This window comes from Saccostrea echinata, unplaced genomic scaffold (assembly GCF_033153115.1).
Source record: "Saccostrea echinata isolate AGI-Se365-2 ecotype Australia unplaced genomic scaffold, CSIRO_AGI_Sech_v1 ptg000009l, whole genome shotgun sequence".
Classification (NCBI taxonomy): domain Eukaryota; kingdom Metazoa; phylum Mollusca; class Bivalvia; order Ostreida; family Ostreidae; genus Saccostrea; species Saccostrea echinata.
The window spans coordinates 52,779,949-52,797,277 of record NW_026889758.1 but is presented as its reverse complement, the minus strand read 5'-3'; the positions used below and the strand labels follow the sequence as shown (position 1 = coordinate 52,797,277).

The 17,329-nt window shown below is 33.7% G+C and overlaps 1 protein-coding gene across 1 annotated transcript in view; it reads left to right on the top strand.

Moving 5' to 3' along the window:
- LOC133183095 (kinase suppressor of Ras 1-like) overlaps positions 1-15,397 on the top strand; it is a 46,186-nt gene extending 30,789 nt beyond the window's left edge. Inside the window, exons 7-12 of the mRNA XM_061318043.1 lie at positions 8,146-8,307; positions 8,439-8,660; positions 9,361-9,495; positions 11,419-11,548; positions 14,603-14,683; positions 14,772-15,397. Coding sequence (XP_061174027.1) covers positions 8,146-8,307; positions 8,439-8,660; positions 9,361-9,495; positions 11,419-11,548; positions 14,603-14,683; positions 14,772-14,858 — 817 coding nt within the window. The 3' untranslated portion in view covers positions 14,859-15,397. The remainder of the gene's footprint in view (positions 1-8,145; positions 8,308-8,438; positions 8,661-9,360; positions 9,496-11,418; positions 11,549-14,602; positions 14,684-14,771) is intronic.
- Positions 15,398-17,329: the final 1,932 nt, after the last annotated feature.

Below are 17,329 nucleotides of genomic sequence, written 5' to 3'. Positions count from 1 at the left end.
CGTTCGCAGTTCTTTACACATTTGTTTGATTAAATATCTTGTAACTTTAGTCCCACATATTTTTATTTAGAGAATATTTTCCATTATGACATGCTAGGAATATTAAGTATAGGTCTCAATTTGTTATTTTAGAACAAATTTTACACATTCACTCAACAGACTTTGCCAAGAAATGAAGATGTATTAAAGAAGTCAAGATAAAATTTACACCGTTTTTTGCCTGAAAATCGCACATTTTGACCAATATCTCAAAATTTACATCACTGACCCCAATTTTTTTTTAGCTAACCTGAGCTGAAAGCTCAAGTGAGCTTTTCTGATCACCCGTTGTCCGTCCGTCCGTAAACTTTTCACATTTTCAACTTCTTCTCAAGAACCACTGGGCCAATTTTAACCAAACTTGGTACAAAGTATCCTTGGGTGAAGGGAAGTGTAAATTATTAAAATAAAGGGCCAAGTCCCCTTACAAGGGGAGATAATCAAGAAAAGACAAAAATAAGGTGGGGTCATTAAAAATCTTCTTCTCAGGAACCACTGGGCCAGAAAAGCTGAAACTTATATGGAAACATTCTGGGGTAGTGTAGATTCTAAATTGTTCAAATCATGACAACCGGGGGTAGGGCGGGGCCACAATAGGGAATCCAAGTTTAACATTGAAGTATATAGGAAAAAATCTTTAAAAATCTTCTTCTCAAGAACCACTGGGCCAGAAATACTGAAACTTATATGTAAGCATCCTGGGGTAGTGTAGATTTTAAATTATTCAAATCATGACCCCTGGGGGTAGGGCGGGGCCACAATAGGGAATCCAAGTTTTACATTGAAATATATAGGAAAAATCTTAAAAAATCTTCTTCTCAAGAACCACTGGGCCAGAAAAGCTGAAACTTAAGTGGAAGCATTCTCGGGGAGTGTAAATTCTAAATTGTTCAAATCATGTCCCCCGGGGGTAGGGCGGGGACACAATAGGGAATCCAAGTTTTACATTGAAATATATAAGAAAAATCTTTAAAAATCTTCTTCTCAAGAACAACTGGGCCAGAAAAACTGAAACTTAAGTGGAAGCATCCATTGTTCAAATCATGACCCTCGGGGGTAGGGCGGGGCCACAATAGGGAATCCAAGTTTTACATTGAAATATATAAGAAAAATCTTTAAAAATCTTCTTCTCAAGAACAACTGGCCCAGAAAAACTGAAACTTAAGTGGAAACATGCATTGTTCAAATCATGACCCCCGGGGGTAGGGCGGGGCCACAATAGGGAATCCAAGTTTTACATTGAAATATATAAGAAAAATCTTTTAAAATCTTCTTTACAAGAACCACTGGACCAGAAAAGCTGAAACTTATTTGGAAGCATCCTGGGGTAGTGTAGATTCTAAATTGTTCAAATCATGACCCCCGGGGGTAGGGCGGGGCCACAATAGGTATTACAAGGGGGGAAATCTGGTAAAGAACAGCATGGCCAAAGTTACTCAGGTGAGCGATGTGGCCCATGGGCCTCTTGTCTTTCACCATTTTAAAGAACACGATGCTTCCTACCGATCAGCACTTAAGTCATAATAAGTTTGATACAAGAAAATATTTTATTGCCTATTTAGATTTTTTATACCCCAAATATGATACTTTTTAGTGCAAAAAGGACACGCAATAATTTATGCGCATTAATTTGCATGATTTGTTCAATGATAAATATTATTCGAACCATTTTAGGTAAAATAAGGTTATATTTCTTGCCATAATTACATTTGATAAAATATGATAAAGATTAAAGTGAATAACCAAAAAGTTACAATTTAAGTGCAAAAAGGTCAACTTAATTGTACCGTAACTCAGTAAGATGAGATGTACACTAACCCCCCATTTTCTTTGCGATTTTGAGTCATACTCTTCTTAAAAAATCCTTGATATAACTAATTTCACAAGTGACATACCTAAAACAGAAAAAGCCTCTAAAGAACCCATTCCAAGGTTTATTTTCCTTAAGAAAATAGTGTCCACAGCCGTCGCCCACTTTAATTTTTGCATATGTTGTGTAAAATTCTTTGAAAAATCACATTTCTCAAAATTTTTGTGGGCGATGCTTGTGGTCTATATTATCTGAAAGAAAATTTCACTGAAAAATGATGTCTTCTGCAACTTTTTAAGAAAACACGGGGAAATGCACAAGTTCATGACGTCACGATTAGCATTCAGGAGGTCATGCAAGAAAAATTATTTGTATGAGCTTACTGCATGGAATTTCAATGATTCAGAAAGCATAAGTTTTAGTTTCTTACTTCACTTTCATATCTCAGAAAAATACAGGGCCAGATTTGTATTGAAACCGTAAAGAAGTGGAGCAAACACAAACCTCTAAAAACATCAGAGGTGTTATCAGGTGCCATGGAGGAGTAAGCACCCCCTGTCAACCGGTTACACAATATATTCCAACACTTGTTTTCTCCTAGAAACGTGACTCAGGGTCACTGTGGAGTATCATGGAAATGACCCAAGTGCAAACAATACACAATCCACACAGGGTTTGCAAAAAAAGAAATGCTTTACTCAGACACTTCATTCAAGGTCATTGCACACCCCCTTTTTGTTATCGAAGAGCAATAGGTAAAGTGTAAACTTGATTTAGCCAAATATAGGAAGTATGCTTTTGGCACGGATTTAACAAAGATACATGTTTTAATTTTAATATACCTGAAGGTAAACCATTGTATTAAGTCACTACTGACAACAGAAGTTCACATAATGCTGTTCACACAAGAGCACTCTGGGTGATGCCTTATAATTAATGTATCACGTTAGCTTAGCCCCAAAGTTTGACCAAAATTAGATACTTTACATTGTTGTAATTCATTTTATCTCCGTAAAGGTTCCTTGCAACTGTTTTAGGAAAAAAGATCTCTCAGATATAATGGTTTTCGGATTCCACCATGTGACAGCCGTATCAAACACTCAAGAAACCTGTGAAAAAAAAACTTCTTAGCTAAAGGAGGTTCGATCCTGAGGTTTTGAGCAGAATTTTTTCTGGACCTTTATATCTAAAATTCTGCATCATATTTAAGTTCTTACACTTAATTTGGATTCTACAATGCAAACCAAAACTATATTCAATAAAAAACAAGAGGCCCAAGGGACTTAACGGTCACCTGAGTATAATACAACAATTTAGAAGATCCATAGAGTATGAAGTGAACTGAAAGGTGAAGCTTTGTTGCCCAAAAGCAAGAAAAATAGGGTGATCAGGATCAACAGAATAATTAGTCTAGTATTCATTAACAGTACATAAATTAGGTTCTAATCTGTTCCCCATTTATCACTCTCACCAGACAGTATAAAAACAAACTATCAGTGCTTCTGTACTCTTTTAATTCCTTGTTGAAATTGTTGCATTGTTACATTGGCCTCTCTTGGTCTTTGATGAACATTTGATAAGACAAGTTATTTTTGTCTCATTTTTAGTTATCTATTACTTACAAGTCTACCTGATCATTAAAACTATGAAAGTACTTTTTGTATTATACAATAAAAATTCTTGCATAATTCTCTTATTCTATTAACCTTTCAAGTACATTATTTACAGTGATTAATTATCACACCTAAATGGCAAAGGGAATAACTCCTCTCAGTAGAATACAAATTAATAGAGCCCTGGCCTGGACCAGAACACTTGACCAAATGGTCCTGATCATGTTCAAAAATCTGGTAAAAATACCCTTCCTTATTGAAACTTTTACTCTTTTTTGCCTCTGATATGCCCAGGTGCAGAGAAGATTTTTAAAGCATTTTCGATATATAATAAATAGAGCCCCGCCCTAACATCAGAACCTCTGATCCAGGGGTCATGAAATTCACAATTTTGGTAGAGTCACTCTTGCTTATCATAATCATGTATTTGTTTAAATAATAACCATGAGTAGAGAATAAGATTTTCAAAGAAATAATGCACTTTCACTATATGATCTATATAGCCCTGCCCTAGCACCAAAACCCCTGACCCTGGGGTCATGAATTTCACATTTTGGTAGAGTCACTCTTGCTTATCATGACTATGTATTCAATTTGTTTCAATAATACCCAAGAGTAGAGAAGAAGATTTTCAAAGAAATAATGCACTTTCACTATATGATCTATATAGCCCCACCCTAGCACCAGAACCCCTGACCCTGGGGTCATGAATTTCAAAATTTTGGTAGAGTCACCCTTGCTTTTCACAACTATGTATTCAATTTGTTTCAATAATACCCAGGAGTAGAGAAGAAGATTTTCAATGAAATAATGCACTTTCACTATATGATCTATATAGCCCCACCCTAGCACCAGAACCCCTGACCCTGGGGTCATGAATTTCACAATTTTGGTAGAGGGCTCAATGCTTATTACAATCATGCCAACAGTTTGACTGCTTGATGTCCAGGAGTAAAGAAGAAGATTTTTAAAGATTGCATTAATTTTGATGGTTTTGGCCCCACCCCTCAGGCCCCAGGGGGGCAGGGGCCACGAATTTCACAATTTTTGTTCCCCTTCACCCATAGATGCTATATGCCAAAATTGGTTGAAATTGGTTCGCTGGTTCCAGAGAAGAAGCTGAAAATGTTCAAAAGTTTACGACCGACGGACGACGACGGACGAAAAGAGATAGCAATAGGTCACCTGAGTGACTCAGGTGACCTAAAAACCGCGATTAAATTCCAAAACAAATAGGATTAAGCCGGGAACTACATTTTGTTGCGGAAGGTTTCTTGATCAATTTTTCCCTCATAAAATATGAACAGTATTGTTAAGGTGTAATGTCCCTCTGATAAAAGAGATAACTTTCCAAGGAAATAATTCCAAGCAATTCAATGAGTTGCTTTACCAGAGTTTAATAATGAGGACCATTATATAGTCAACTCATTCAAATCCGATCAATGTTACAAATATTGATTTCTATTTTCTATTGCTAATATTTATATTAATTACTTATAAAGTTTACCTAAGACGTTTATTCCCAGTTCCTTTAAACTTTTAAAATTTAGATATTTCTATCTCTTAACATATAATTCTTTTAATTGTTACAGAAATTTTAGATGTAGAATTTTTACAATTAATTAATATTTTTTCTCACTAAAAATATTTAGAATAACGATAATCCTGTAGATGGAAAGATACTGTACGTGTACATAAATTGGCGTTTTCAAAATTTAGCGCAGTCACTGGGTATGGAGTTGTTGGCGAAAACATGAATTAGCGCTATACATGTCCTTGCTGTATATTGTATTTATAAATGATTTCTTAGCGGTATTCATGCATTAGCGCATCGTTGTCTGCGCTAAAGCCGCTAAAATATGAAGCCCGCTTTTTTAAGTACACATACAGTAACTCTTTTAGATGGATGCATTTTATTTTACAAGGACAGAAAACAATGTGATATTCTGATTTAAAAAGCAACACTTCATTATGTTTTCTAACGTGAATTAGATAGGTATTATAGTAAATATTATTCTTATATATACCTCATATATTTAATTTTATGGTGAGATAAAATATTATTGATCTTTCTATTCACCATATCAAATTTTCTTCATATCATGATTAGACATGATATTCACTTCTGAAAAAGTAAGCAACGCTTCATACTTCAAACTATTTTCCATTTGAATCTAATGTTTTTGTTGTTGATAAAAATAAATGTTGGGAATTTAAAGAAAAAAATGGTGAAATTTGGAGAAGAGGGATACTTCACCTTAAGTTTAATTTCCATGCTGGTTGCACTTAGAGCTATTTTGTGCAGTGAAATATTTTATGCTTGTTCCGAAATATCTCTTTAATTAATTTTTATGAATTCTCTCATCATATTGTGACAAATATAGTAAATATATTCTGAAAATCCAGGAAAAAATTGAGCCAATTTTAACTTAGAATTAACACTTTTTTAAATAATATCAAAGACCCCACTTTTGATTTTCTTTTCTGAATATATAAGATAACTTTGATCAATCCTCATTTATTCAGCAAAGTTTAAGACTTTAAGGTATTCAATGTATTATGATGGGATATTGAACGATTTTGAATCAATTTAAACGAGTTAAATATGCATTGCTAGATAACGATGAATGTGCAATGAATCAACACCACATGACTGATAACATATAAGAAGACGGCCATTTTGCACCTTAAACGTTTTTGAAGAGTTATCTGCCTTGAAAAGAAGAAAATTTTAATTTTATCAAGATATCTGTGGTAAATGATTCATTTTATTTCATATTTCAATAAAGAGAGGTTTTTGCATATTTTCACCAAGAGATTTATATGAAGTTCAAATTACTTTTTACAATATCTTAATAACACCCGTGCTGCCCATAAACTTCATTGTAAAATTCAAGGTGCAATTAATTGTACAATAATCAAAAATTTGTAAATTCCTTTGTTGGAGTATTTTTTATTATTTGATAACACTTCAAAATGCTACCATGATTAAAAATATCCGACCATTCATTTATTAGGTATAAATTATGGTCTTTATACATTGAATACCTTAAAATAATTTTCTTGTTTGATAACATTTTAATGCCAGAAAAACGACAATTTGCGATTGCAGAAAGGTCAAAAAGTTGATTGTACGAAGCAATTTGAAACTTTTTCTTTTTCACAATTTTAATGTATCGGTTTTTTTTTTAAGATTGAGTAATGGTATATTTTGTTCCATGATTTATTTGGATAAGAAATATTTGTGGGGGAGGGGGGGGGGGGGGCTTCGAAGATGTGATTTATGAACAAGACACAATTTCAGTGCGAAAAGGTCAAATCAAATGTACCATACTGCCAAAAGAACATATTGACGCCCATTTTTCTTTTGATCTTTAATTCAGCAATGTGGGTATATGTAGATACTAAAAATATACATGACAAAAAATTCTTAAGGCTTAAATCTCAGGATGCAACCTCGTTAAGAAAGTTAAAATTAATTTTTATTACGTTTATCAACTTTGTTCAGGTAAAGTACAGAATTGCAACACAACTACCTTTTCTCATTTTTCATGTTGACTCTTTTTGACGTCTTCAACGAACATTTAATTTTATATTATTCGTTTAAGAATCGCCGGACTTGGTTTAAACTGAGCATAACGTGAAACTTAGATATCTCATCACCGAAGTTACAATGTTTGATATGTAATATTATATTAAACCTTCTCCATACTGCAAGTCCTTCAACAATTCCAGGTGCAAGTATGTGAAATTCTCATGCAGAAGAGGGAGGAATTTGTAAATATGAAATAACTACCTTTGTTTAATTTATGTACATACTGCTATATGAAGTTTGAGTCAAATTCTACATTTCTGAATTAAATAAGCATTTTTAAGAGGTATAAACAAGTATTTGTCAATTAAATCCAAATAATGGTGCTGTGCACTGAAACATACGTTCCAGAGGCATTTTTTTTTTGTTAAAATTGTTTACCAATCTGCTGTATATGAAATACATTGTCGAAATGAATCGCATAAACTGGGTCCAGTGTTTATTATATTATTATTTCATATTTTAAAGTATTATCAACAACAGGAGTTCATGTTTTGTTAATTTCAATGGTTGAAATATTTATGATAATGAGAAGGGACTCAAGTTTCTATAAACTATAGAACATACAGAAAGATATATGAAAAATATCTTGGGAAACTTCTTGAGGAAACAAGATTATAGTGTGTGTGTTTTAATGCAACAGTCCTCTTATTTTGATTTAAGATTCATATTTGTTATATAAAACCTAAGAATCTGATTTAGTTGCATGGACAACCTCACACACTTGTTTTATCTAAATACAGGCAAGGATGGGGTCAAAATTAAGAATAAATCTGAAAAAAAAATGTTGGTAAAAAGAATAACTTCATATAAAATTCTTCCGTCTTGCGGCCATTACTATTTTACAATGTATCAATTCAGCAGGAAAAGAAGGGAAGGAATCACATTATACTGCAACAAAGAAGCCCGCAATCAAAGCCAGATCCTCATAAATAGCCTACCGAGACAGTCAACATAATGATAAAATGATTTTTAAGAGTGAGGCTAATGGATGTACAGCGTAATTTGTCAAGTAAAAGATAAATCGCTTAGAGCATTCTTATCAGACGTAAAATAATAAAAACAAATTACCGAGAAACTTTTTTTTGCAGAGGGCGTTGGCATGGAGACGTTAACATTCACAATTTTCATGCTGTATTCGAAGCTGATGACTTCTGGAATAAAGTCAGAAAGTTGTGCCGTATACGTCATGAAAATTTGGTGCTTTTTATGGGAGCATGTTTAGAAGAATGTAATTTAGCAATAATTCTGAGGTAATTTATCAGGAGTATATACAGTATATTAAACCCTCTCCATTAATAAATTTTTGATTCATTCACATTTAAATAGGGGAATTATATGATCATAAAAAGAACCTCCTATAATATCGTATTTGTTATTTTAGTTGTCAAGGCGGAGTTTCCATGTATGAACACATCCACATACAACGGGAAAAAATCTCACCGATCTCAAAGTTACAATACATCCGTCAGGTGTCATATGGCATGGGATACCTACATTCCAGAGAAATAGTTCACAAACGATTAACAACCCGAAATATTTTCTTGTGTCCTAATGTCAGAATCAGCGTCGTCGATTATGGGTTGGCTGAAGTGAAGTATGACAGGTATGTAACATTGGTATGTGATCCTGGTCCAGTGTAACAGGTATGTGATCCTAGTCCAGTGTAACATGTATGTGATTCTGGTCCAGTGTGACAGGTATGTGATCCTGGTCCATGTGACATGTATGTGATGCAAGGTCTAGTAAGATGGGCATGAATTAAGGTTAAAAGTGTAATTGATTTGTATTTGATGTTTGTTAAAGTCCAAGAATGATAGGTTTTTGCCATTGTATGAGGTATGCAGTTCGCGGGTTACTGTAATTAAGAAAAATTGGTTTTAATTTTCAAGTTTGTGCTTAAGTTTCGCTCTTTCAAAAAACGTGTTCATATAGTTGACTTTGAAACACCAACCAAAATAAGAATCTTACTTAGTAACAGAAAGATGTTCATTCTAATCTATTGATTCTTTATTTTGCACAAAAAAATTCCATTTTGATATAGGAATTAGATTTCTTTCATCAATGTGTAGCACGAAACTGAAAAAAAAATCATTACGTGTACGTTTGTGCTTATAAAAACCGTTTAGCACGTTGATATTAACCAAAAAAGGTATTGAATGCAAAATAATATTTTGAATGCGAATGTAATATTTTTTTTTAATTTTCATTTCTTTGACATCATTTTTTATGAAAAACAGAGTACAATGAATGCGTTTTGATTACATCTTTAGATTAACCCAAATGAATTTATACTACATTCATAGACCTGGATATGCCTGCTTGCCACGTGGTGATTTGATGTACATTGCACCAGAAGTGCTATGTTCAATGTGTGTTGTCCCTCCAATGCTTGTTTCAAGTGCACCCTACACATTTGAGACAGATGTGTTTGCTTATGGGTAAGTTTTGGATTGTAACAAGATGTGTTAGAGAAACACTGATGCCCCAATATGACAGCTTATGGCGAAGGTTAAAGTTTCTAAAATGCGAGTTAAACTCCAGGTCTCGAGATAAAAAATGTTAGTACTCAAAGAAAGGTCTTGTCTAGAGGAATATACCTGTGAAATTTGAAAGCCCTAGCACCAACTGTTCAAAAGTTATGGCGAAGGTTAACGTTTTTTTAAAAGTAAGCAAAACGTCAAGGTGAAATGGGGCCCAAAGGGAAGTTCTTGTCACAAGTGATACACATGTTCGTAATATGTGAAAGCCCTAGAACCAAAGGTTCACATGTTATGGCCAAGGTTAATATTGTCTAAAAGTAGGTCAAACTCCAAGGTCAGGGTCAATGCCAAAATGGTTGGTATCCAAAGGAAAGTCTTGTCACATGGAATGGTGAAGTATGAAAACCCTAGCACCAAATGTTTGAAAGTTATGGCCAAGGTTAAAATTTTTCAAAAGTAGGTCATACTACAAAGTCAGGGTCAAATAGTCAAAGTTGTTGCTTTCCAAAGGAAGGGCTTGTCACAAGGATGACATATGTGAAGAATGAAAGACATAGCACCAACCATTCAAAAGTTATGGCCAAGGTTAAAGTTTTTCAAAAGTAGGTCAAACTCCTAGGTCAAGGTCAAAGTGGTTGGTATTCAAAGAAAGGTCTTGTCACAAGGAATACATATGTGAAGTATGAAAGCCCTGGCTCCAACCATTCAAAAATTTTGGCCAATGTTAACGTTTTTCAAAAGTAGGTCAAACTCGTAGGTCAAGGTCAAAGTGGTTGGTATCCAAAGAAAGGTCTTGTCACAAGGATTACATATGTGAAGTATAAAAAGCCCTAGCTCCACCGTTTAACAGTTATGGCAAAGCTTAAAGTTTTTCAAAAGTAGGTCAACCGCCAAGGTCAAAAGGTCAAAGTTGTTGGTATCCAAAGGAAGGTCTTGTCATAAAGAATCCACATGTGAAGTATGAAAGCCTTAGCACCAACTGCTCAAAAATTATGACCAAAGTTAAAGTTTTTTTAAAAGTAGGTCAAACTCCAAGGTCAAAGTTGTTGGTATCTCAAGGAAGGTCCTGTCACAAGGAATACACATGTGAAGTTCGAAAGTCCAAGCACCAACTGTTCAAAAGTTATGGCCAAGGTTGAAGTCTCATAAACGTTTGCAAAAAAGAGGTCAAACTTCAAGGTCAAGGTCAAATATGATGCTACCCAAAGAAAGGTCTTGTAACAAGAAATACACATGTGAAATATGAAATTCATAGCTCCAACCAATCAAAAGTTACGGGCAAAGTTAAAGTTTTTGCGGACAAACAGACAGACAGGGCAAAAACTATATACCCATGAATCTTCGATATGGGGGCATAAAAGGTACATGTAGTGTCAGACTCGTTTTAATGTATTTTCAATAGCTAATGTACTTTCTTTAATTTTTACTATTAGTATTTGAGAAGTGGAAACGTAATTGTGGAAAAGCCCTTATTTGTTATTTTGCTAAATATAGAATGTATTTTACAATCTACAGGAAGGCCTCTGACAGTGCTTTATGGAAAATAACCTTTTCTTAATCGAGAAATGTCAAATCCAAATATCGCCGTTTTTCTTGCGTGCAATGAGTACAATAAAATCGTCTCTTGCTTCCGTTGATTCTTAATTCCTTTCGACCGTTTATTTCTCGGATGATGACAAGAGACGTCAATATCTTTTATTCGAGATGCAATTGAAATTTGAAATGTTTTCTTCTAGTCGGAGATTACAAGAAAATTATCAAATCCCTGTGCTTTTCTGGTCAAGAAAACACAATTCAATTACGCAATGAACAAAAGTAAATGTTACATCCACACTTTCTTGAACATAATTATGACAACTGTTCTCTTTATTTCAATTGTAGAACTGTTGTCTACGAGTTGTTGACAGGCCATTGTCCATATCAAGGAAAAGCTCCCGAGTTTATTATATGGCAAACTTGCAAGGACAAGAAACGAGGAATTCCAAACAAGTCTGGCATGAAAATTCTTGAGGTAAAGTGTACTGTTTATGGAATCCAAACGATTGTATGCAAGAAACAGCCTTCCTTCATCAAAACAATGCTGAAGGCGGAAGAGGACCTTTCTTATTTTTAGCTCTAGTGGTCAGAGACCAGAAGAGCTTATGCGATGGTAAGGTGCGTCCGTCCGTCTGTAAACAATTTTTCAAAACGCTACTTCTCTTACAGTTTTGGTCTGATTTCAACATTACTTGGCACATAAGTAGACTACACCAAGATACATAATTCTGTATATCGGTTTTTGATTTCAAATAACGGTGTTGCCATGGTTACTAAAAATAGAAATTTCTGTGAAATACTTTCAAAACGCTACTCCTCCTACAGTTTGATCTGATTTCAATATTACCTGGCACACAAGAAGACTACCCTAAGATACATAATTCTTTATATCGGTTTTTGATTTCGATGAATGGTGTTGCCATGGTTACTAAAAATAGAAATTTCCTTGAACTACTTTCAAAATGCTACTCCTCCTACAGTTTTCGTCTGATTTCAGTATAACTTGGCACACAAGTAGACTACACTAAGATACATAACTCTCTGTACCAGTTTTGGATTTCGATGAACATTGTTGCCATGGCTACTAAAAATAGAAATTTTCTTGAAATACTTTCAAAACGCTACTCCTCCTACAGTTTTGGTCCGATTTCAGTATAACATGGCATACAAGTAGACTACACTGAGATGCATAATTGTCGTTATTGTTTATTTGATTTTTTGAATGATGTTAAGATGGTTACTTAAATCGGATTTCTGTAAAATTGTTTTAAAACGCTACTCCTCCTACAGTTTTAGTCTGATTGCAATAAATCTTGCCACAAAAAGAGATTAAACCAAGGAACTTTATTCTATTTATTGCTATTGCAAAATTTCAAGTTTCTTTGCTTTATAAGTACAACCAGTAGAGCTACAGTCTCATCAGAGTCTTCTGGTTTAATCTCTTGTCTGGTGAGGAATAACTGGCTTTGTTATTGTTTTTCATCTCAAATCTTCTTGTGAGACTGAATGTCAATATTTAAGGCTATTATACTTTCCCAAATTTAGAATTTTTTGTATATGACACTAATTATCATATGCAAATTTAAATTGAAACACACACACACACACAAGTTTGGTAGAGGACACTTAATATTTGCAGTAATCAATAACTCGTTATTAGTCCCCTTTCGGTTAAACCGGAGGGGATAAAAGGTTTGCGTTCCGTCTCTGTGTTTGTCAACTTGGTTTTTCGGACTTTATCTTAAGTGAGCTGAGTTTTTGTGTGCAAATCTAGATACATGAAGGTCGACTGAACTCGGTTTTTTTTTCTTTCTGCTTTTTTCACGGAAATACTGGAATGTTTATTCTAGTAGGAAAAACGGATGTCGAACTTTAAACCCTTGAGGGTAAAAGACTCGTTTTTTTTCCATGCATAGAAAACTAAAGCACCTTTGGAATTCAGTGCTCCTGGGCCCTCTCGCAAAGCGAATGTAAATTAACGTATGTTTATCCCCCAAAATAATAAATGAATCAAGTGCAAACGATCATTAATTAGATATTAACAATAAACCCTAAAAGACAAATGGCAATTTGACTAGCAAATTTATTATTTGTTACACATCAGCTCAGTATGTTGCATTTTTTCATCTCTCCATAAAAAGTATTTACTATTCAGTAAAAGTTATGCTGAGTAAATACTTCTGTAAAATCAAAAACCGCTAAAGTACATGTATTCAATTATTGGTGTAGTCTTTCACATGAAAAGTAAATATCATCGTATCTCCATCATTTATCGCAAAAAAATTTCAAAATATATTCATTGATACATAATCAATTTCGGAAAATCTAAAGAATATTAAAATAACAATCAATTAATCAATTTGACATGAAAACAATTTTTAACTATGCATTATTCAGGTTTATTGACAATACCATAATTCAAATTAAACGTTAAGAATTCAAATAAGGTTATTCCATGACATTTCTGTATGTTTGGGCAACAGTGTGGATCGAATTTCTATTTTTTAATAGTACATCTATATCTCAATGACATTGCAGGAAACGACCGTTCGGGTAAAGCGAAATACATTGGACCGGAAACAAAGCTGAAGCTTATATAGGGGCTGGAGAAGGGCATGCTAAAGAAGACAAATATGGCGGACAAAGATAACTCTCTTCTTTTTACGAATCATGTTCAGCTTTAAGTTGCCTTTAAATTTGTAACGTGAAATACTCGTTCTGCCAAGTTAAAACTTCCGATCTTAACCTAAGGGAGGAAATCATTAATTTATCGCATTGGAAAAAGCTAACTAACCAGCTAAACAACCCGTTGATACAGTGCAGGGAATTAATTTTGTTCTGTGCTGATTTTCTTTAGATTTTCTTTAATGCTTTGCATACTGATATGAATGCTACCTTTGCTTGCTGATTCAATTCTTTTTATCCTTATCCTAATCCTTATGCAACCTTTGTTGTATCAAAACTAGGTCATTGCTACCGAAAAAAAAAACCCACTATGCTAGCGGAAGTAGTTCATTTTATTTCAGCATTATATTTAAATGCATTAAAAATGCTTAATTTAATAATTTTTTTCATTATATTAATATTTTTTGAATTATTGAGCTATTTTTTAAAAATATCTTTTCAGTATTTTTCACTGAAAAAATAACTTGTCCATTTCCTGATTTTAAGTAGGTCAGCGAGACTTATGCTAGTTTCAACTGAAGCTTATCCTGGCAATGCTATTTTTTTTTAAATGTTGTTCATGGTGCTAACTGGATGCTGATGCTTAATTTCCTTTTCCTGATTTATGTATCAAAATTAATTCCCTGCACTATTCTTTCTGAGAATACAATAAATTTATGTGTCGAGTTTAAGGATTTAGCCGTACATGTATCATTTTTTAAAACTGTATTTCATTACTGAGCACGGGGCTTTTCCATTATACTTGTCATTGGATATGCAATACATATTTCGAAGAATATTTTCGTTAATAAATATGGTCAACACCATATGGTATCTAATGTGTTAAACTGTAACATATTTTCAGACCCTTTTAAGCAAGTGTTGGGCACACGATCCAGAAAAACGACCTAGTTTTCAAGACATAAGCAAAACATTGTATAGAAACGTAAGTAAAAATGCTCAGCTGAAAAAAAAAATGTTCTAAAGTTCTCGTGAAAATTCACTGTTTTTTATACTAACCATTTATATTGCAGGCAAATCTACACAAGCAACACAGTGTCTCAGAACCTGACATATCAGTGCGCTCTGGAAAAAACATCCTTGATGGATTTTTGAAATGAAGAGATATGACCTTGAACAATATCTTTGTTATATGAACACGCGGCCATTTATTACTGTTACATGTTATTTTGTTTCATTGCTTAATTTGAGTAAGTTTCTTTTGTCCATCAAGTGTATTGCTATAATTTCGTTTAGAAAATGTTAGTAAATTGTAATTTCTTTTAAATCGTGAAAATCTTAATGGATTTGTTTCATAGCAGTATTTCACATACACAATACTTACTGAATTTCTCGTGAAGTTTAGCTTTTCCCCCTCGTAACCCGTTATACTGTCTACAGTAATCGAGTTTTAGTTAGGGATTATATCGCAATTAAATACCCAAATAATGTTTTTGCTGATTTACAAAATAGACGTATATTTTAAAATGAAAGGAGGCATGCATTTGGTTTGAGGAATGTACAGGATCGGCATTTTCAATTTCTTCAAAAATTTTCACCAAACACAATTATGTTCGGATTCGTACTACCCTTGAGCGCTTAATGATCTCATATAAGGCCACACCAATTAAATTTCTTGTTCTTCGGACCCCTCCCCCCCTCCTCCCCATAGGGGCGAGCAAGCGATTTTATAATTTTGATATTTTTCACAGACATAATTTTCAGATGATCAAATTAAATACGGTAGGGGTGATAATATTTTGGTTTCTTTTACATATTTTAGAGTAAAACAGTATGACTTCAAGTCTTTTCCACCTCTTTTGAACAAGATAAACAACCAATATTCTATATTTTTGCAAAACATAACAAAATTGATACTATAATATCATACACTACATACATATTGATTTTAGTCGCCCGCGTGGCGCAGTGGTTAGAGCGTCTGCTCTAGAGTCGCGAAGTAAGGAGTTGATCCTTACGTCGCGGGTTCGTAGCCCACTGTGGGACGTGTAGACCGGTCCTTCGGATGAGACCGTATAAACCGAGGTCCCGTGTCGCAGTAGGTGCTGGCACGAAAAAGATCCCTCACTGCTCAATGGCCGTAAGTGCCGAGTATAGGACAAAATTTGCAGCTCTCCACCGGCAAGTGGTAGCGTCTCCATATGAGTGAAAAATTCTCAAGAGGGACGTTAAACAACATACAAACAAAACAAACATTTTGATTTTACTCTACATGTAATAAAAACCAATTTTAAAACTTTTTCATGTTCATAGCAATATGGAACATTTAATACAGTTCTTCAAATGGATATCATTAAGGTACAGCATGTAAATAAATCTTCAATTAATAACATTCATACATGTGAAAAATGTATTCATAAAATATGACATCTGCATACATAATTGGTCAAGACTACATCAATGTAAAAAGAAAGAAAGAAAATCCACCAGCAATATGTCATTTTTTCTCTATTTATGCACAATAACAAAGGCTTAACATAGCCACAATTTCTAATTCACACAATGAAAATAAAAAAAAAATACTGGGTTACATACACTGTATAACCGTCAACAAGTATGTGTCATTACTTGTTAATAAATATCATTTTTAATAGATGGTAGTATTATAACAATTCTCAAATATAAAGTCAACACAGAGCTCGGAATAAAAAGGTCAAACATCAGTTATACAATGACTCAGTGACATTGCAAATGGCAAAACTAAAGAATGTTTATTCTCAAGAGTTAACTGTATACTCTGGAATAAAAATATGTTTAATTTTATGAGAAGATAGATGTATTTCGACAAATCAAGGAATATGGATACTTTTCTTATATCAGACCCTTGATTACATTTGATCATGACAGTTAGGAATTAGTAGTCAAGGAAGCCGATACATATTTGTCTTAGGTGGAATCTGATAATTCTCTGGCTTCATTGAAATGTTTTCACCTCATTTTTGCATACACCGTGGTTCACCTTATGTTTTACTTACATTCTGCACTATATCCACAGTTCTTGGTTGTAAGACCATTATGTCTAGAAATTCTGTAAACGACGCCAAATCTAGGAAGAAACTTTTTTTATCAAAAGAAAGCTATGAAAGAGCTTTCTTCGATCAAGTAGACACCGAACTCATTCAAGCAGCAAATCAAGTTTTCCCATTTCTCCCTTTCTAGAAGTATAAGCAGGCAAGTCTATTTGTTTACTGAAATAAGGATGAAATAAGAGAAATATGGAGAAATAAGTGTATTTTTATCTATTATACATGTAAATTTCATTATACATGTAAATCTCATCCACTTATATCCAAGTGTCTCAGTGATTTCGTTTACGTCAATGTTGGAATGATTTGTCTTTTCAGCTTTTATGCTCTCTTATACTTTGATTTAAGAAGGCTCATTACATCATATTTGATGACGTATACACAGAAAAATAAACCTCAATTAGTTCGTCCGTTTCCTCCTGGGGACGAATTGCACGTGTCCGCTTTATTGATGATCTTAATCTTTAAAACGCTTTAAAAATGGACTAAATATGCGACGTCAAAAACAATGATATGAAATTGAAGTAACGGATTTAAAATGAATC